The sequence below is a fragment of the Vanessa cardui genome, chromosome 22, assembly GCF_905220365.1.
Source record: "Vanessa cardui chromosome 22, ilVanCard2.1, whole genome shotgun sequence".
Lineage (NCBI taxonomy): Eukaryota > Metazoa > Arthropoda > Insecta > Lepidoptera > Nymphalidae > Vanessa > Vanessa cardui.
Window position 1 is genome coordinate 361,493 of NC_061144.1, and position 22,725 is coordinate 384,217.

Sequence of the window (22,725 nt, forward strand, 5' to 3'; positions counted from 1 at the left end):
GTCGAAAATAAAATATTCAACGGTAGTCATTCGGCGAGTAAGAATTTGGCCAGCGCGATTCAGAAACGCTGTAACCTTGAACAACGACATCTAACGGTGTAAAAGAGAATCTCTTGATCGTCAGCTGATTGAGTGTATTAGTGACATCTATGGGCTTAATTTAAAAGTACGTTGTAGAACTGAATCAAACAAATGCTCAGTTGGCCTTATTATAAACGATAGCTATATTAAAATCACATACGTTACTATTCCAATAGCCTGAACTTTTCCAATGGAAGTAGGAAAATGATAAACAAACCTTAGATCTATGTATTTCGTGATATATACTAATAACGCAGGTATATTGTGCACTACTTAGATTTTATGATCATATACTTTTATTTATCATACAACACTATTAAATTAACTGCTTATTTTCACTTTAATTCTGAAAACACTTTCGTCGAAGTTCAAAACGCCACTTTTTCGCAAATGAATAGTGAATATTATAGACGAATCAAGCCCTCGAAGTCTAGCTAAATAACAAGAACTAGAATGGGTGAATATGACAATGGTGTGTGTATAGTGGTGAGTATGAGTTTAATGATGGACTTGCCACCAGCAGTTCCTCATACGTCTATCTAAATTATAGGTAGGTAGATATAGGGGTCATCAACAAATAAGAAATAGATAATGGGTGCAAGAATTGATCCTTGAGGGACACACGTCTATACAAAAGGATATTATAATACCTTCTACTTGTGAAAAATGCAATTAACTAATGAAAATACACGCTACAACATATGAGGTGAAATTGCATATTATTTATCAGTAAAGCTGTAAAGCTTTTATAAAATAAATCTATAGTCTACCTTTTTATAACAACAATTCTCTAGGTCTCTAGGTGTCAATGTCTTAAACATTTTGAGCGACATCTAGTGGGACGTGTAAAAACGAATTCTCACATTTAATAATAAATAATTTTAGCGCTTTAATTGAAGTCATCTGGTTCCAAAATGTGTCACTAGATGTCGCTATTCTATCTTTAGTGATTCCTGCATCGCGCTTAAGGAAAGAGCATCAAGTTGAATCGATTTCTGAAGATCATAAATTCACTTGCTTAAACATACCTTAACCAATTTCAGTAATAAAAAAGAACCAAATGAAAACTCTCCTAAAGTTTATATTGTTTTTGAGTGAGGTGACTTCTTGTCAAAGTCGAAAGATGAAAATCTTTAATATGGAGTTGTTGTAATTGAGTTAGTGTATTGTTAATATTAAATAAAAACTTACTTATTTTTATTACTTAACTCATCACATGAAAAACATTATTCTTTTAAACATATTTCATTTAAACGTCGTACGAAGTCTCAATAATCGAAATACGTACATATACTTAAATATATTTTAACATTTTAAAATATCCGTAAATGTCTTGTAAAAGCTTCCTCTTCTAATAGGAGAGTGGTTTGACTATTTACCAGGTAGGTTTCCTCACGATGTTTTCCTTCACCGCCGAGCACGAGATGAATTATAAATACAATTCAGCAAATATATGTATAAAGTGGTACTTGCCTGGGTTTGAACTCAAAGTCACCGGTTAAGACGCACGAGTTCTTACCACTGGGCCATCTCTATTTATAAATTCGTATTTATTATCGACTTACAGTTGCCCGCGTCTTCGCTCGTTTTAGTATGTCTGTTGTCATGTGTTATATAACAAAGTAACCTATGTTCTGTCTTGGAGTTCATGTTTGCTTTATGCTAAATTTCATCTAATTCTGTACAGCGTGTTGGTCGTGAAAGAGCGGCATACATACATAGTTACTTTCACATTTATAATATTAATAAAGATTTTTGGTAGTTACAAGTGTATACCACTTTGCCTTGGTAAGACCGTAAGCACTGATCCTGAACCTACCTGAATACTTGATACCTGGACTATTTCCGGTCGTGTGAGATAGGTATACCACGATTTTCTGCGACTTTCCGCCATTGGAGACATTCGTCATTACAGACTAGTCGATATCAATTTTCTTTCATTTTTTTTTTATTTTGTTTTCTCTTATACAGCCGTAGTACCGTTCTCTCACTGGCCAGTAACCTTCCGCTCTTGAATATTAAATCTTTGTCAAATCATAAATCTTTGCAAATCATGAATCCTCTTTTTCTGAACATCTATGGCTAGATCTCTTCAAAGTGATATCATAACCAATGTGTAGCTAACGTCCTATAACCAATGGGACAATAATCAGCTTACGCTATTAATGTATGGGTGTCATAAAATGTTATTGTATCCACAGATAAAGATATAAAGAGAGCCGTGGAGTCAGAGTTCCTTGTTACAATCCCTGGTAAGACTGATAAAAAAATTGGGTTTTCGGCCAAAAAATTCTCAGTAGCCTCTCAAATCCTAGAAGTTGGAAGACTTCCGTAGCTTATAGCCCCCTTAAAGCTACTGATCTTGCACCTGAAATTTTTTCGGTCGAGTCTAATTTGCTGCCCCATAGGATTATGAAAGTAAGAGAATAGAGAGTGCTATGAATCTGTGTAGTTCACTTACTTCATGTGTTGCGTTATTGGCTGGTCACCCTTGATAGGTCGTGCCCGAATTCGGTCAGAAGAGCATCACCATTTCATCATAAATTCGAATGTTAACATCGAAAAATAATTGGTGAAATTTCTTATCATTTTACGAAATAAACATTACCAAATCGATCGAACAAAGAATTCAAAATTACAAATGTTATTATAAATAAAGCGATTTGTTGATAACGTTTACAAAGAAAAGTGTATTTCTACAAAACTGTTATCAATACCGTAGTTAGCTGCTATCGCACGTAACATGATATCTTTATTCCTTTTCGCAAGATATTATAATAGAAAAATATATTTGTCTGTCTGCACTACTAAAATTGATTTAACTAGTGTGAGTTCCCTCGCGTTTTTTCTTCACCGCCGAAAACGAGTAAAACAGAAATTATCCACTTAAAGTTCACTCGTTTGCTCCGATCTGACATGTTTCGTTTCACTGACCCACCTAGACAGTCTTATAACAATATGACAGATTTTATTATTTATGTTTTTATGTTCCATAATAGAGGGGAGTCTTGTTGTTATTAAATTTTATTAGTTAGGAACGTAATTCTTTTACCAAAGAAGAATAATAACTCTATGCTTTGACTCTATACTTGGAAGATTCTACAATTCGAGTTGTTTTATAGGATTTAAAATTCCTTTTGGGTGACTTGTATTCTATTATAGAATAAAGTAACTATATTTTCTATTTTACCTTAATTTAACCATTAAAAATTAATACATAATTATTGTTAACAATTGACGTTGAACTTTTTATAACATTAAGCCCTTAATATATACAAATATTAATTAAAAATAGTTATTAGTTAATTACTGTACAGCATTTCCCCGTTAAATCGCAATTCCGATCCTCTGGGCAAAAAACGCACCAGCCCTCCTGTCACCAGTGGAGGCCATAAAGGAAGGTGTTATACTGTTAAAGCTTTTTCCACATCGATTAATTAAATTTGTAATATAGTTGGTATATTATATTATCGTAATTCGAAATTATGTTCGAGTTGTTGATAATTATTTAATATATTATCACCGAAGCAACAAATACAGTAACAATATTTAACCCCTGAACCGACGCGACGGCTATTTAAACGGTTGAATATATCAATATATACTTAATTATATCAAAACTATGCATACGCTGTCTTGTTTTTCACAAGTATAATCATTATATAGTATAAAACAAGTTTATTTATTTATTTTTTTATTTTATGGAATAGTTTGGCGGACGAGCATATGAGCCACCTATTGGTTAATGGTCATTATCACCCATAGACAATGACGCTGTAAGAAATATTAACTATTTCTTACATCGTCAATGTGCCACTGGAACCGACCGGAACCGACCGACCGATCAAACCGGAACACAACAATACTGCGTACTGTTGTTTAGCGGTAGAATATCTGATGAGTGGGTGGTACGTACCCAGGCGGGCTTGCACAAAGCCCTACCACCAAGTAAAAATTGATTGCCTGTCCCTATGTATGCTAGATCATTATAATTATGCTACGGATATTGATGCTGAATTTTTTTTAATAGTTAGAGGTATTCAAGAGGAAGGCTTTTGCATGCAATAAATGGACAATATAGTAAAGATTCTCTGATAATTTGAGAAGTTTCTAATGTGATATCGAAAAGAAACATATCCTAATCAGATCTATTCCAATTATATTGTCCCCGTGAAAAGCCGGGGCGGGTCGCTAGTATATGTATATATGATCGAAATTTACAAGACCAAAATAACAAAATAAATCTCGAGTAGGTAAGAAAAGTAAGAATGTCATAGTGATCAGTACAGCGTTACAAAGTTAATGAGCTATGACGCCATTTAAACGATACATACAACGAAGTCACGGGATAATACATATACAGTTGAACGAAAATTGCGTGACGTAGTCAAAGAGATGACGTCATCTTTCAGACGTAGAGAAACAAATGCCATCTTTGGTTGTCGTGGTGGTAAAAATAACTGTTAGTTCCTAATTAATTCGCTTGTAGAAATTACAATAAAAATAATGAACGGGTATTATCATTATTATCATTACACAGTATAAAACAAAGTCGCTTACTGCTTGCTGCCTGTCTATGTATGCTTAGATTTTTTTAATAAATTGAGCGAATCGAGAGGAAGTTTTTTATATATGTATTATATATGGAAAATATAGTAAAAACAATACTGATAATTTAGGCAAATTGTACTATATTTAGTACCAGCATTGCACCCGTGCGAATCTGGGTCGGGACGCTAGTACATAATAAAAGGCTTTTTGTATAAATAATATTATTCTATACTTACGTTTTCCATTTTAGTCAAAAAAACTTATTGTATATTTTACTCGTCTATTTAACCACGGGGCCCCAGAACCCCATTACGAAGTGTGACAAAATGTATTCAAATGAATTTACATTATGTAGAGTTAGTGATTTTATAAAACGCGATAAAAACAAAAAAGTATATTTATAGCCGATTCGAGCGGCAGGAAGGGGAAACACAAACAAACAAGTTCGACCTTGTACTGACATGACATCATCCGAGATCTGAATGTTATGGCGTTTCGAATATCGGCGAAGAAATGGAAGCGTAGTCTATTGATTTTAGAATAAAGATTGATATGCCAGTGGGCCGCGTGCTGATAAGAGCCCACCAAACACTCCTAGAAATTAGAACTGTAAGGAATATTCCTTACGACGCCAAACATAACTTTTTTTTTTAATCGCTGGAAAAACGCTTTACGCGCTTCCCGCACGTGATGGAAGGTGACCCAGTGGTTTTAGAACGCGTGCATCTTAACGCATTGCGGGTTCAAACCCAGGCGAGCACCGCTGAATTTTCATGTGCTTAATTTGTGTTTATAATTCATCTCGTGCTCGGCTGTGAAGGAAAACATCGTGAGGAAACCTGCATGTGACAAATTTCATAGAAGTTCTGACACGTGTGCATTCCACCAACCCGCATTGAAACAGCGTGGTGGAATATGTTCCAAACCCTCTCCTGAATGGAAGAGCTGTTACTTTAAATAAACCAGACTCGCTCGTCTTAACACGGCCGTGATTTATTTAGCAAAATGATGTTAAATTAATTTACACCCTAAAGCACTCAAGAGTTATGTAGTTATTAACATTTGAAAAAAGTGGATGATTAGTTAGTTCCGGAGATACTCCTTACATGCAAACAATAAAATAGGTATGCATTCGTTTCTTTTATTAAAAAAAAATCAAAATAAACTTTATTCAAGTGGGCTTTTACAAGCACTTTTGAATCGTCATTTAACAATTAAGTGAAGCTACTAACTGTTCGGAAAGTAGATTCTACCGAGAAGAACCGGCAAGAAACTGAGTAGTTACCCTTTTTCAACATTTAAAAATTAAAATCATAGTAGTTAAATACAATTATATATGTATTAGGTATGTATGTAATGTATCCTGCCTGGAAGTCAACAGGTATTAATTATAAGCTTTTTTATCATCTCCATTTGGCATTATAGTAGGTATATACCATACATGTTAATCAAGAGCTACTTCCAGTGCGTAACATTGCAGAGTATATAGCATAGGGTACTTAAATTTAAGATTAGATTGTTTTTCTTGCTACAGAGAATTACAGTACAGAAGTTTATTCGAATATAACATATCTAGAAAATAAAAAGACATGGCTGCTGGTAAATCCACGTGCAATTACAATCGTATTCCTATTGAAAGCGATTGTAATCTCGAGTGGGTAAATAAAATGCATTTAGTTGCACTTCGTAGCCGACTGGGAAACCCCCCACCGGAAATACTGTGTCAACGAAATAACACTCTCGTATACAACCAAACCAAATATATTGTATGTCATGTATTATTATAGCGGATCACTTTTATTTAATTTCTTTCCGTAAAGTAAAATTTACAGCTGCTATTAGTTATGTATCGAACTGATGTTTTATTGGCTGGCTTGTAAGGCTGCAAATATTGTCGAGCTTAGAAAAGCTCAATTCAGTAAGTGCTCACCAACGGTCCTAGAAATCTAAGTAAGAAATATTCTTAACGGCGCCTATGCTTCACTGAATTTGGGATCTAAGATATTATGTCCCTTGTTTTGTAGTTACACTCACTCCCACTAAACGGAACACAACAAATGTATTGCTAGTAGTAGTAATAGTAGTCATACTTCCACAAGACCCTATCGCCGAAAAATCCGATCATTATAAGAGAAAGAGGACATTCTATGTTTGCACACACATTTGTGCAATATGATATAATATGTGTAGGCAGTTGACATCATCGTTATATATTAGAAGCAGTTGCATTGTCTCGGCTCATGTGACACATGCACACACAGGATAATAAAATCATTATCCGCCTACTGTTGCTAACGCTTGAAATTATATCTTAAAATAACACTATGTATTTACATCATACTAGATGAGTGATTTCATATAAAAAAGTATATGTATTGCAGACGTATTGTGTAATAACGATCCGCCCCTGCTTTCCACTGGTGTTTGATATATTCTGACCAAATTACATAAAATCATTACATACAACAACAACAACAACAACAACAGCCTGTAAATTCCCACTACTGGGCTAAAGGCCTCCTCTCTTTTTGAGGAGATGGTTTGAGACATATTCCACCACGCTGTTCCAATGCGGGTTGGTGGAATACACATGTGTCAGAATTTCTATGAAATTTGTCACATGCAGGTTTCCTCACGATGTTTTCCTTCACCGCCGAGCACGAGATGAATTATAAAGACAAATTAAGCACATGAATCAGCGGTGCTTGCCTGGGTTTGAACCCGCAATCATCGGTTAAGATGCACGCGTTCTAACCACTGGGCCATCTCGACTCTAAATCGATAATAAGATCATTATATATTGTAGCCTATATGTTATTCTGATTTATAATATATGTCACTGTAAAATATCACCCAAATCCCATCAGTAGTTATTTCGTAAAAGATCCACACAAACTTTCGCGTTTATAATCTTAGTAGGATTTCAGGATAGCTAATTTAGCAATTCATGGTGACGTATTTTCACGCAGCGGTGACCCTTGCTGGTAATCAAGCGGTGATACGTGGGTCATTACGCTGTTCATGCTTACACGATACAAAAAATTACACCGGCTCACTCAATCTACACAAAATTCAAAGGATGTTTGAATAGAATACACATGTAGGTGCCATAGAAACATTGTTTCGAATCAATGTGTACGTAAATAATCAGATTAAAAGTTAATTTAAGAACTGAATTTTTATTCCCGAGCATATCCGAATCACGAGCGTTGTGTTTAATAATACTCTGATAAACGTATTATCATATAAATCCTCAGTATAGTCTCACGCACGGATGCTAACGAACGTGCGCTCGCGCAGTGCAGTGAAATAACAATGATTAAACTATGGATTTGCCTGGCTCTAATAGCCATATCGGGATGTGGAGGTAACACATTTGTATACAATATCGTATTTAAGAACATGTTCTATATTTAAAAATGTATACATATATATATGTTATTTATTGTGTATGAGTGTCAAAGGTCTAACGAATCGGCTTAAACATCAGCGATAGTTGTTACTGTTTAATTTGATATATATTAAATACTTCACTTTTAACGGAATATTTTAAAATTGTATGAAATATATAATTTCATTAAAAAATTTAATATCATGAATGTTTTGTTTTGAGATTGATCGATCGCTTTTGATAAAACTTTTAGTGTGATTTAATATCCAGTTACCTTGAATTTAAAAAACGTATGTGATTATTTTATTACGCTATAGTATGTTTTGAACAGTATTAATTTAGCCTTTAATGGGGTACAATATTCATCGTAACAAAATTATATTGAAATTATTTGTAAGTAATTATTATTTTTCATTCCTAAAAACTATTTATATTACAATAATAACAATATAATATTAAAAATTAATAACGTTTTAGCTAGGGTCAAATATATTAATGTTATTAACACATACTTAAATATTTCTTAAAATTTCGAAATGAAATTGTGGTGAAAGATTAGGAAATATATATAAACAACATTTTAGTTTTCCGAATTAATTCAAATTCGATTAAAGTAAAGAAAAAATAGACTGTATTAAATAAAACAATTGCTAAACTTGAATATAGTTATAATTAAATAAAGTAGCTATTCCCCATGAATAATTGTTTATATTTTATATACCTGCACTTGCGACCGGCTTCGCAAATGTGCAATACTATGCAATACTAAATATACTACAGAATTTGATAATAGGTTGATAATCAGTGTTTCTTTACAATATTATTCATGTATTAAATACAAAAATCGTCCTCTCAAATCGTTCTATCTATTAAAGAAAACCGCATCATAATCCGTTGCGTTATTTCAAAGATCTAAGCATACATAGGGACAGACAAAGCGAATTTGATATATACTATGTAATTATGATATGTCCAATATCTAGGTCTACCTTATTGTCATCGCTTTAGAGATTTAATCGCGATACCAAAATCAAAATACTTTGTTATATTGATAAACAAATAGAACAAAGGTGTTTTTCTTACAATTACATTTTATTAAAGAACAAGTACTATTTGTATTGTGTATTGTTGTAGCTGGTGGTCTTTTTAGTAATTGCTCTTAATTTGTTTATTAATCTATACATATAATAAAATTGGATTGTGTCTGTTTGTGATATTAAAATAGCCCTTTTTAACTCAATGCATATCTGTATACGGTACGTATATCAAAATAGTATTTTTTACAAATTTTCGGTCGGTCTGTTTGACTGTCTGTCTGTTTGTTTCAACTAAACTCTGGAATATCTGGACCGATTTTGACGGGACTTTCACTGGCAGATAACTGATATAATAGGGAGTAACTTAGGCTATTTTTTTTGTTAAATTCAAACGCATACAAGGTGACGAGCACATTTATATATAGTAATAAGTTTCATTATTAATCCTAGGTAAGATTAGCTTTCAACATGTAAGGTAAATCAATACCTAATGAATTCGCATCCATCGATCATACATATATCCTACATGCCTCTGATTAAGATAATTTTAATATTTCCCGTGGGAAGTTATATGGCTGCTTAATCTGTAATATACATATGTATTATTAAATGATTAGATCCGGCTGCGGCACGAGTAGAATAATACTGTCAAACGTGTAGATCATAATGTACTGACATCTTTATTTGTTGGAATATTTTTTCCGAGAACTTCAACAAACAATATTTCACTCAATTTACAAAATTTAATTAATTGTATACTTAAATTTCCTCATGGATCACTTCGACCATTAGTAAAATCCATATAAAAATCCATTTGGTAGTTGTTATTTCATAATAAATAGTAATTAACCACCGGTAATATTAGTATTTGTCAGAATATTAGTATAGATAACTATGCCTTTCGGTTTTCACGTTCAAATTTATCCAGAAAAATATATTCTGTAATGAAAAACTCGAAACTCACCGCTGAACACGATATCACCGTGGGTAATAGTCGTTGCAAGAATTCACTTCGTATAACACTTCAATTATGACAATCGACTGTTATTAACGGTCATATTATCCAGTTTACATACATAGATTATACTTTAAAAATAGATATATAAATATAAATGTTGATGGAAATAAGCAACTGTTGGGATTTTGGTCAGTTCTTCGAGGTATAATCCACATTCTGAACCCAACGGCAACTCAAATTGCTTTATTAATTATAGAAGTATTACACTTTCTTAATGATAGTCAATTGAAACACTACCCACGGTTCGGAAAAGAAAATACCCTGACCTGAGATGAACCGGCGAAAGAAACTCAGCGGGTTTTTTTTTTGTCTCAGGAGGCGATCGTTTCATTCCCAAGGTGTGCTATCAATCTCATGTAAACTGTCATTTCAGAAATATTGTCAGAGTATATTATCTTTACAGTTAATATCATTGGATTGTATCAATCATAGCCATCCCCCCCCATCGGACTCCCCCAAAGACAAACAAACAACTTTGACGTTGATTAATGCAATATAACCTTAAATGATGTTCATTATTCAATCACAAAGAAATGCTGTTTTAAAAGTCGATGAAGTTGTTATCTGAATGATGGAAGTAAAATTAAGTAGATATACGTAGATAAGTGGAATAGTGTTGTATTATTAATAAAGATAAATTAATCAAGAACTGTTCGTAGTATACACAGCTGAGCTATTACCAAATCGCATACAAAATCTAAATCTAAAGTTTGTTTTATATTTTCAACTAGAATAGGCTAGCTAACTAGAATAGGCTACAATTAATAAAGATACTTCGATAAATAACGCCAAGATACGAATAATCTAGATTAATATTATCAATGTAACTCTGTCTGTCGGTCTTTCTCGATCAAACTACTAAATCGAATTTGATGAAATTGGTATGAAGCAAATTTAAAGTCCAAGAAAGGATATAGATGCCTAACACATTACAACCAACACCTTAAAAAGCGAGCAAAAACGCGGGCGAAACTAGTAAAATATAGTTATTTGTAATAAATTAAGCACTATTTTTAAAAACATTCATCAATTAAACTTGTATGATTCATGCCCTCCAATGATGTCATGCATAGTTAAGTACTGTTAAGTTATTCAAATTATGCTCGGTTGGTTTTGTATGTGTTCAAATATCAAGTCATTCCATGAACAAAATATTTGAACTATTTTCATACTTACAACAACAACAATAACAACAACAGTTTGTAAATTTCCCACTGCTGAGCCAAGGCCTCCCCTCCCTTTGAGAAGAAGGTTTGGAACATGTTCCACCACGCTGTTCCAATGCGGTTTGGTGGAATGCACATGTGGCAGCATTTTTATGAAATTTGACACATGCAGGTTTCCTTATAATATTTTCCTTCACCGCCGAGCATGAAATGAATTGTAATCACAAATTAAGCACATGAATATTCAGTGGTGCTTGTCTGGGCTTGAACCCGCAATCATCGGTTAAGATGCACGCGTTTTAACCACTGGGCCATCTCTGCTCTTCTTCATACTTAATTTTCATATTTAGTAGGGTTACGATTATACCTGCCACCTGATGTTAAGTGATACCAGCAAACATTGACTATAGCTCTGTAAGAAATATTAATCATTTGACCATTCCATACATTGCCAATGCGCAACCAACTTTGGGAACGAAGATGTTACTTCTTTGACCCTGTTACACTGGCTCACTGACCCTTCAAACACGTAACACAACAATACTGTAGCAGTAGTGATGCTGAGTACTGTTGTTCAGCTTTACAATATCTTACGAGTGGATGGTACCTACCCAGGCTTGTACAATACATTACTACCAAATAATTATAACAATTGAATCTTAGACGCATTATTTCTACACGTCCTATTTTTATCAATATCTGCTCAGTCTTTCCGAAGGTTGCAATTTGTTAACGATTTCGACTATCCACTGGTCTAAACTGAAATCTCATACTCTTACACAATCACAGACAGGCCTTCTACCTTTCTTGAGATAACATACTCAACATCGAGCAGATTGGTAGCGTTTTGTATCACTTTCCTTAACATTAATCATAGTTCAGTGAGCCGGTATAACTACAGGCACTTGTCAGGCTTGGGTTTCTTACACAACATCTTAGCTCTCAAAGTTGTTGGCGCATCAGCACCAACAATGTGGTCAGTGGTTACCATTTACCATCAGGTAGTCTTATACACCCGTCAATATTTAATAAAAGAAAGTAACTTACAATGTGGCATTCATCACATTCAATCAATTTTGTTCCAATCAATTCATTCATTCATTTCATTGTATCAATCCATCATAGAATGATATATTTATACACAAGCATATTGTGGTGTTATATATTTTTATATAGGTAAGTTTATATGTCTCGAAGTGTCTATTAAAGTACTAAGCGACTCTATTTTTAGAACTTCATGCACAATGGAGTAAAACAGAATAATAAAGTATTTGTGACGTATTAAATAACCACCAAGATTACAAATCAAAATCAACTTTAACACCAACGAATAAGGTGTAAAATATTTTTTAATCGTTTCTACTCATCTCTAATTCTTGTCAAATGTGCAACAAAAATCACATTGGAACACGCTGCTTTGGACTTTATCCCCTAATATATTGAAACGATAATTGTATAAAACAATTATGAATTAGTGAGGAATTGTAGCCGAATTTACGGCAGACGAATATCGCCTTTAATCCCTCGAATATAAAGACTAAACATATATAGAAGCAAAGCGTATTGTTTACCATATTGACCTTGAAACAACCGTTCAGAGAATGTACCTACTTGTCTACTTTTTTCAGATAGTGATTATGCGAATAAATCTATTAATACAAGTGTTAAATTTTTCAATATTAGTGTTTATAAACAGTCTGAAATAAAATTAGAAAAAACTCCCTAAATAATCCATACTAATATTATAAATGTGATAGGAACTCTGTTTGTCTGTCTGTTGCACATTCATGACCAAACCAATGAACTGAATTTGATGATTGTTGTGAAGCAAGCTTGAATTCCAATAAAGGACATATTTTACTTTTTTCGCCTAACATAAGACAAACAACAACAGCCTGTAAATTGCCACTGCTGGGCTAAAGGCCTCCTCTCCCTTTGAGGAGAAGGTTTGGAACATATTCCATCACGCTGTTCCAATGCGGGTTGGTGGAATACACACGTGGCAGAATTTCTATGAAATTTGTCACATGCAGGTTTCCTCACGATGTTTTCCTTCACCGCTGAGCACGAGATGAATCATAAAGACAAATTAAGCACATGAATCAGCGGTGCTTGCTTGGGTTTGAACACGCAATCATCGGTTAAGATGCACGCGTTCTAACCACTGGGCCATCTCGACTCACATCCACATATGACAAATAACCCTTCAAACGGTAGTGAAGCCGTGGGCGACAACTAGTAAAAAATATGAAAGGCTAGTAGATAAATCGTGAACTCAGGTAATTCAAAAATTAAATGTTTCCAAACATCGTGTATTAGTACAGTGTTGTGTATCTGTCTGTTTGAATTTTCTTTATCGATATCAAACGGTCGAGGATTTATACTATATCTAATCTTTTCTAATGATAACAGCAACAAAGGGATTTTATTTCCCTTTAACGGTGGTGAGAATGAGGACTTGATGTTCAGTTCTGACCCAATAACGTATATTTATTTAATGTAATGGTTCGTTAACAGTTGTTATACAATATTGTGTAATATACATTTTACCATAATGGTGATTTGGCCATATTGCGAAATGTTTAGACACAGCGTATGCGAGTACAAAAAGAATACATAGGTACATCTTTCGTTTGGGATAAATACCGATTATGTACAATACTATAACTATTATAGACAATTCAGTACGTCTTTGCCTTTTTTTAAATATTAAAATGCCTCAAATTAATTATGAAATTACTAATATTCATATATACCCCTCCCTTTAAGCTTATGTCTTGTCTTGGGTAGACTACATAGGGCACGGGCCCATGCGTCTTTTACATCGCTAGGCGGTCCGTAATCCATTGCGCTATTGATACTTTGATGACATTGTCAACAGTAAGTATGCTACAGACTGTCAAGTATAAGTTGGCGTTCCTGTGGCAGCACCTGCTACACCCTTTGCCTTGCCACTTTTTTGTTTATTTTACCAATATCTCCCCAGAAAATAATTCTTTCATTTTTAATAGCTTTTGGGTAAGTTTTCTTAATAAGGGTAAATAAAACAAACAATATATAAATGAACAAAAAAAATTAGTACATGTTTTTGCCACACGCCAACCTACACTTGACGCGCTATAGAAATAGTCATATATATATGTATGTATACCAATTGAATTAACTGAGTTTAAAGCGAAATTTTGCAGACTAATAGCTGTGATTACAGTACATTTTTAAACTAATATGTAATAATATAGTCTGTGGAACATAGATAAATAACCTAATAATAATCTGTTGTTCGCCACACTTGTATTTTATAATGTTTCATGTTTCTCGTAGTTAGCTCATCTCTTTTGAATTTGGTTGCCCTTGTCGAAATCGGTTAGGAAGTTTTTTGGTCATGATTTAAAGTAACTAATTACTTTGTAATTTCGATTCGTATAACCGTTATAGTTAGTCATATTATTACTTATTAATATCTACATTCAATGCCTCAGCGAGCGAGCCTCACCTGACTGTAATACTAAAATTAATTAACTAATTTTTGAAAATCCATTATTATACATAGTAGTTAACCTTTTGTGAATACAAAATTTTAAACAAATTTGTATTACGTTTCCCAGGTGACACGAAGTATACACAAGAATCTCATTAAATATTATAAGATGCGTAAATGTAACTGCTCGACAGTACTAATGTGGATCGCCCTTTGTTTCGGAGCTGTGACGTAGGTTATAACCGGACCTGTCATTCAATAGCCACTCGTATCACGCTTGGGGAGCCCACGACAACACCTTACTTCGTAGTTTCGTACAGGTGCGGTCTCAGTCAAAGATTTTGTCATCTTTACATAGTATAAAACAAGGTCGCTAGCCGTTTTCTGTCCCTATGTATGCTTAGGTTAGGTTTTTATTAATAGATAAGGGTGATTTGAGAGGAAGGTTTTTTATACACGCGGACAATATAGTAAAGTATCACTATAATTTTAGAAGTTTCTAATGTCATATCGAAAATAAACTTATTATTTTTTTACCAGTTCTATTATCTACTATTATATTGCACCCGCGCGAAGCCGGCGGGTCATTAGTGTTTATTAAGAGACATTATATTGTTTGTATCATTTATGTAAAAGTTGATAAGTATAATACAATTTTAAAAGCAGTGGACATATTCTATTCTTATTGGCAAAGCGATTGCTTATATATTTCACATATCTATCATCTCTGGATGAATATTTAGAAGAACTAAACCTTTCTTTCTTCACCACCAGCTTCATAGACGCCTTAACGTAAGATCGACATCGCAGTCTATTTTTAAATTAATTGCTCGAACTATACAAGCAGGAAGTTAAAATTATGAAATTTCTATATTTAGAAGGTGTGTCGATTTGACGTGTACGAAAGTGACGTGTCATGACGTTCATGATCGCTCTGAAATATTTTCTGGTTCTCCAATGACGCTGAACAAATTGTATATCCAAAAACTTAGTTTCAATTTTCCTGCATTATTTGTTATTTTTTTCTACAGTATATATGGAAATTAAATTCCATATTAGTGCCCCAGGATTTCCCTAATTAATTGGGGACGCCCCTTATATTCGCAAGGGTAAGGAATTTGATATACAAAAAGCCCAGAGATATTCAATTTTAGCGATAAAAAATCCAATGTTACAAAAAAAACTATTACATAATAAATAAGCCATCTTAATTAATATTATATGTAGTTGACAAAATTTTTTTGAAGTTAGAATTTTATATATCTTATAAATTGAGTTGTATTTAGAGCCCCGGCTTCGCACTTTCAAAATACTCATAAAAATTTACTACAAAAGATGTGTTTATTTACGACATCACGTTAGAAACTTCTAAAATTATCAGTGTTTCTTTACTATATTGCCCAATCATTATATGCAAAAACCTTCCTCTTGAGTCAATATATCTATTAAAAAAAACCGCATCAAAATCCGTTGCGAAATTTTAAAGATCTAAGCATACATAGGAACAGAAAACGGTAAGCGAGTTTGTTTAAGATACTATACTATGTAATGATAATTAATTTGGTAAAAACGATTGAGATTTTTAATTCGGAGCCAGAGGTATCTATCCATTAAATTTTTGTTACAACTATAAATTGACGATTCGACATCGCTAATCAACAATACTTAATTTAATGTTTTAATTAACAAGTATGAATAAAAATGTAACAAGAGTTTGACGGGGATATCATTTTCGAGGTTGAGTGTCAGGTCACAACCACGAGTGAGGCTGTTTTAGTAAACAGATTATATTTATTTCTGCCTACCACAAACGCAGCAATATACATACAATAGACGCGCTATCAATATAAAACTTGATATCTAAGATACTACACTATGAATGTCGCTATTGATATCAAAAGTTAAACGCATTAGTGTTGTATTACAAATTAAGATGGATTGATCAAGAATTGTTTGTAGTGCACAATGTTAATCAAACTGTTAGGTTGATTACCTTTTCTCCTTCTTCGATTGATTTTTTTATAGTATAGGTTGGCGGACGAGCATATGGGTCATCTGATAGTAAGTGGTCACCACCATCACCCATAGACAATGACGCTGTAAGAAATATTAACTATTCCTTACATCGTCAATGTGCCACCAACCTTGGGAACCAAGATGTTATGTCCCTTGTGCCTGTTACACTGGCTCACTCACCCTACAAACCGGAACACAACAATACTGAGTACTGTTATTTGGCGGTAGAATAGACTGATGAGTGAGTGGTACCTACCCAGGCTTGCACAAAGCCCTACCAACAACAAAATAATTGGAGTATAGAGTTATATTTTGAGACAACATCAGATACATTACCCTGATCCCAATGTAAGTAGCTAAAGCACTTGTGTTATGGAAAATCAGAAGTAACGACGGTACCACAAACACCCAGACCCAATACAACATAGAAAACTAATGATAATAATCTACATCGACTTGGCCGGGAATCGAACTCGGGACCTCGGAGTGGTGTACCCATGAAAACTGGTGTACACACCACTCGACCACGGAGGTCGTCAAAAAGTTGTAATTATATTTCTCATTTTAGATCTTCTTCATCTTGGTTACCGTTTCATTTACGATATTATGACACAGCCCAAAAAATAACTATAAGAAAATAGGAAGCCTTATCCTGTATCATAAATTAAAATATATAAATATATTAAACATATTCAATTAAATTGATATATTCTGTGTACAAATCCTGTTCTTATTTTTATTTTCAGAGACCAAAGATAAAATTATTTCTCTATTACACACCTCGAGAAAGTATTTAGCATTGAGTATTTTGTACATAATATTATGACGTGTAAAAATAAAAAGAAGTTATCAAGACGAGAATTTAAAGTTATTACGAATATTATTTTTCAAGTTAACGTTTAACTTTGGGAAACTCTGGGAAAGGTTATCGACGCTTAAAATAACCCAAGAGTCATGAAGAGATAACACGAATTAAATAAATAATGTGACTGTGAACGTTATTTGTTATAGGACAAGTATTTACAATTAATGAGTTACGGGAATCCCCGAAATTTGACACATATATTCAATTCGTAGTGCACAAGTACATTAATTATATTATATATATAATTTCTCTATCTTCTCATTTATATTCAATTGATTCGAAAGCTTATGTATTATTATATGTAAATAGGTTCAGTTATTTTTAAATCAAAATATTTTTAAATGTTAAGCACATTTGTGATTATAATACCAACATCTTGCTCATCTGGTGTTGTTGTTGAAGAGTGAGTGAGCCAGTGTAACTCTAGTAAGGGATAACATCTTAGTTCCCAAGGTTGGTGGCGCATTGGCGATGAAAGGAATGGTCAATGTTTCTTACAGCGCTCTTGTCAATTGGCGATGGTGCCCACTTGCCACCAGGTGGCCCATATGCTCGCCCAACAACCAATATAAAAAAGGCATATTACAATGTTTTATACCAAAGTACTTAAAAATAAATAAACGTGTTTAATTAATAATTAATATGTCACAATCTTTAATTGGTTGCGCGAGATGTTGGCATTTGTCTAACGCTCATTGTAATTTTTGCAGTACCCAACTTACACTTCAACTTTTTATCATACTTACACGAGATTTTTAACCACTAGAACCTTCATAATATAAATGAGAATTAGATATTTAACATAATTACCAGCGGAAATGTGTGTATGGATACAAAACTGCGAAAATAAAACTATGCGACTTAATATTCAATATATATATTATTTACTTGATGGTAAGGCTTTGTGCAAGCCCGTCTGGGTAGGTACCACCCACTCATCAGTTATTCTACCGCCAAATAACAGTACTAAGTATTGTTGTGTTCCGGTTTAAAGGGTGAGTGAGCCAGTGTAACTACAGGCACAAGGGACATGACATCTTAGGTCCCAAGGTTGGTGGCACATCGACGATGTAAGGAATTGTAATAGTTCTTACAGCGTCATTGTCTATGGGTGATGGTGACCGCTTATAATTAGGTGGCCCATATGCTCGTCCGCCAAACTATATCATAAAAACATATATTTACTTTGTATGTAACACGTAATTAATACAATATAATTCATTTGTACATAAATTATCAGTACAAAATGAATAATTACTATGGAGTAAGCGCGATCTATCATGACCAACGAATTATTTTTCGGTGACAATACAGCGATGTACGCATTTGGCAAACTTCGTCATCGAGAGAAAAACAAAGGAATATTATTATTATCACCCGAGGCGTGTTATCAGACTATAGACATCTGATATCATATTTATTTGTCATCGCCGATACGACGAAATGTTTGTTTATTTGGCAACTATATTTAGACTTAGTAGATACATCTGTTGTCTTGTGGTTAGATTGTCTTGTCCACAACTTAAAGTCATCCTTCAATCGTTAAGGATTTTAGAATGAGTTTTGAGTTTAGTTTAGTTCTGGAATGAGTTATTATATTTTGATTTTAAGAAATAATAGGTAGTCGTCCGGAGAAGATGTCTATGTTGCTCCTTTTGCCTTGGAAAGCACTCGATCTTTGTAAACTAACTCTTGATCTCTTGTAAAAATGCTGTAAAAACTTAAGCGAAACGAAACTTAACAAAACGATTATCTTAATACTACTGACTCGCTCCGACTAAGCACGGGTGCAATGCTGATACTAAATATACTACAGAATTTGTTTATTATCGTCATTACATTAGAAACTTCGGAAATGATCAGTGTTTCTTCACTATATTTCCTACTATATTATATACATAATCCATCTTATCTAATCATTCTATCTATTAAAATAATCTGCACCAAAATATGTTGCGTAATTTTAAAGAGCTAAGCATACTTAGGGCTTTTTCTAAGTATGCTTAGATCTATATCTACAGCGGTAAGGGACTCTGCTTTATAAAGTGTAATGATTGTACACTATCTATTATTGTTATTGTTTCAGGTCTTTCTTATGATAACGACGGCTGGTATGATGATTATTGGTACGATGATATTATGGACAAATCATTTGATGACGATGTCAAGGATCCAGCAAAAAGCACAGTTATAGAAAATGATGATATGACAAAAACATCCCCAGTTTATGCCGACGAAGGTATTATCGCTGAAAGTAAGGACAGCGATGAAAAAGATATCAAATCTGAAGGCAACTTTGACGGTATAAATGACTATCAGTTTGAAGATAATCGATCAGACCTAGGAGAAGAAAACTTTAATACCGAAGCTAAAACTACATTGTCAAGTCTCGATAATAACGATGATAAAAAGGAAACTTTGAATGATTCCTCTGAAAAAATAAATGACGATCCAACGTTATTATCAACAACACTTCCTGATAAAGAGGACAAAGAAATAGATTATTCAGCTAAAGGTCCCACACAAATAGCATATGATGATTTAGCATATTCGAGCAGTGACAGTGAAAAAAAGATCATCGAAGAAACGAAATCGATTTTAACTGAAGATACCGGTAACGACTTCGAAGACTTCAAGTCTGATGAAGATAGAAAAGAAACTGACCTTAATGAAATTATTGAAGAAACTAGTAAACTCCTAGATGATACTCCAGATTCGCTCGTAGAGGACGAAACTGTTGAAGAAGATGTCAATAATGGTGCTGAAGATAATGATAACGAATCAAAGTCTCTTGAGGATACAAGTAATAAAACAGAAGAGAATACAGACGAAGATACAGTAGACAATGCTTTTAATGATTTAATGTCGGATATAGATAGACTTCATGAAACATGGAGCAAACTAAAAGATTACGACGATGAAAATGTTCAATCTTCTGAAATCGGAGAAGACGGGTCGTATGATTACGAAGAAATAGATGACGAAAACTTAGAACAAATATTTGATGATGGCAAAGAATCTAAAACAGAAACAGAAGATAAAGAAAAGGAAAGTGTTGAAGAAAATGTATCTGAGAAATTGTCCCCCGTAACAACAAATAAAATTTCTGATCCAATACTTTATCTTAATGACGCCTTAATGGCCAGCGAGCCTGAAAATAGAAACTTAGTGACAATCAAAAGTACTGAAAAAGTTTCGAGTACTGCTATACCTGAAGAAAGTAAAGAAACTACAACACTAGGGTCAGTTTTAAGAACGGAAACAACAAAAACAGACGAATTAGAGACTACAGAACGGCTAGAGGACCTGTCTAGTGCAGAAGTGCATGATTTAATGAAAGAATTTAAATCTGAACATCTAGAAGAAATATTAGAGGCATCTACTTATTCGGAAGAAGCAGAATATGTCGCACTCACAGTTGATAAGCCTGTAGTAATAACATCGCCTAACTATCCGGAACATTACCCAACGAATAAAACTGTAGACTGGATTATCTCAGGTGATGGTATGGGAATAGAATTAAATATTACTGACTTCGCAGTCAACGGCCATGTTGGTGACTATTTACTTATAAAACCAGGTAACAATCCTTTCAATAATATCTTATTAATTTCATTCTAATTTATTTTTATTTTTCCTGAAATTAAAAACTGAACAATTATGGTAACTTTGCTGATCCATATTTTTGTAGGATTTTTTATTTATTTTTAATTGGTGTAAAAATTTAATACAACAACAAACAAAACACTAATCTTTATATCAATATGATAACACTGACCTGGCTGACCTAAATTATGAATTAAGCCAATTATAATTTAATTAAATTTAGGAAGGGTTGATGACAAAGGATCTGATGGTCTTCTGTTCTCATACGTTCTGCGTACCGAGAGGCGCTACCGTTTCCTCGACGTCGACAAAATGTTCATACGCTTCGAAGCAAAACAGGCCATGCAGTTCTTAAGAGGTTTTCGCTTGAGTTTACGCATGGTTGGTAAGTTACATTTTATTATCTTTGATTACAAATCAATTTAATTGTATGAATTTGAATAAAGCCCTCCATTTCTTTTGAGAAGGGATGGCACAGATTGAGGATAATATTTTATTTGAACCTAACTTGAACTACCTGGCACGAAATGAATTGTAAAATCCAATAAAGCACGTAAAAATTCAGTGGCTGAAAAAAAGTGTCTGCTGATGTTGAATATCCTTATAAGAATTACTTTTTAAAAAGATGATTCATAGGTGTGGCAAAATTTTACTTACTCAAATTTGCCATAAAATTTCCAGAAACGACAAAGGAAAATACGAAATGAATAATTTGATTAATGTAAATAGCGGAATGTTTGAAATCAAAATAACTTTTCAGTCCCTAGACCTGGAGCTCCCGTACCAGAGCCAGAGCCGGAACCGCAACCAGCGCCAAGTCCAGTATCGACATTCACGTTGAACTTGGGAGGCGTTTCGTTAGATGGCTTCCTAAAGATCGAAGAGCAGTTCAGGCTGATCATCGCTGACATGGCCACTTTGTACATAAATACAAACAATATCAACCCTGGCATAAACACCACGTAAGTTATTCACTTCAAATAACTTATTACATGACGTGAAGGAAAAGCTATAGAGTTTTTTTTTTCGTGAACAACACATTCGTAGATAATGTCGAAATATCGAGCTCCACCGAATAAAAATAAAAAACATGGTAAATATCCCGCAATTAATAACTTTAGTAAGGCTATAAAGTTTAAAGATAGCACGATAGGTTTAACTTCAATGCATGGTGTAGAAGATAATAAAAGCGTCCAATATAACAGGGTAAACTTACATAATTTTTTACCGAATAGAACAAAAGCCTTTTAGATTATTTTTAAAAAAGATCTAAAAGTTTTTGTAAGGGAAAATGTATACGAAGAAAATTCGTTAATTTTATTCTATATTTAAAATTTAAATTTGTACCTACGTTCTTTTGTTTTTTTTTCGGGTCATTTTGGACATTTACGGTCTTTATCTTTAAAACTAACTTTGTATATGAGGTATAAATAATCCTCATTGTACAATTGAACTGTAAGGTTATTTATGAGTAACCAAAAAAGTTCTTTAACGATTCTTGAAACACAGGTGCCTA

General features: G+C 33.5%; 1 protein-coding gene across 2 annotated transcripts in view; it reads left to right on the top strand.

The window, feature by feature from the left end:
* Positions 1-7,858: 7,858 nt before the first annotated feature.
* LOC124539168 (myb-like protein V) overlaps positions 7,859-22,725 on the top strand; it is a 35,152-nt gene continuing 20,285 nt past the window's right edge. For both annotated transcript variants that reach the window (XM_047116464.1, XM_047116463.1), the window contains exons 1-4: positions 7,859-7,999; positions 19,690-21,183; positions 21,433-21,594; positions 21,970-22,171. In XM_047116464.1, coding sequence (XP_046972420.1) covers positions 7,948-7,999; positions 19,690-21,183; positions 21,433-21,594; positions 21,970-22,171 — 1,910 coding nt within the window. In that variant the 5' untranslated portion in view covers positions 7,859-7,947. The remainder of the gene's footprint in view (positions 8,000-19,689; positions 21,184-21,432; positions 21,595-21,969; positions 22,172-22,725) is intronic.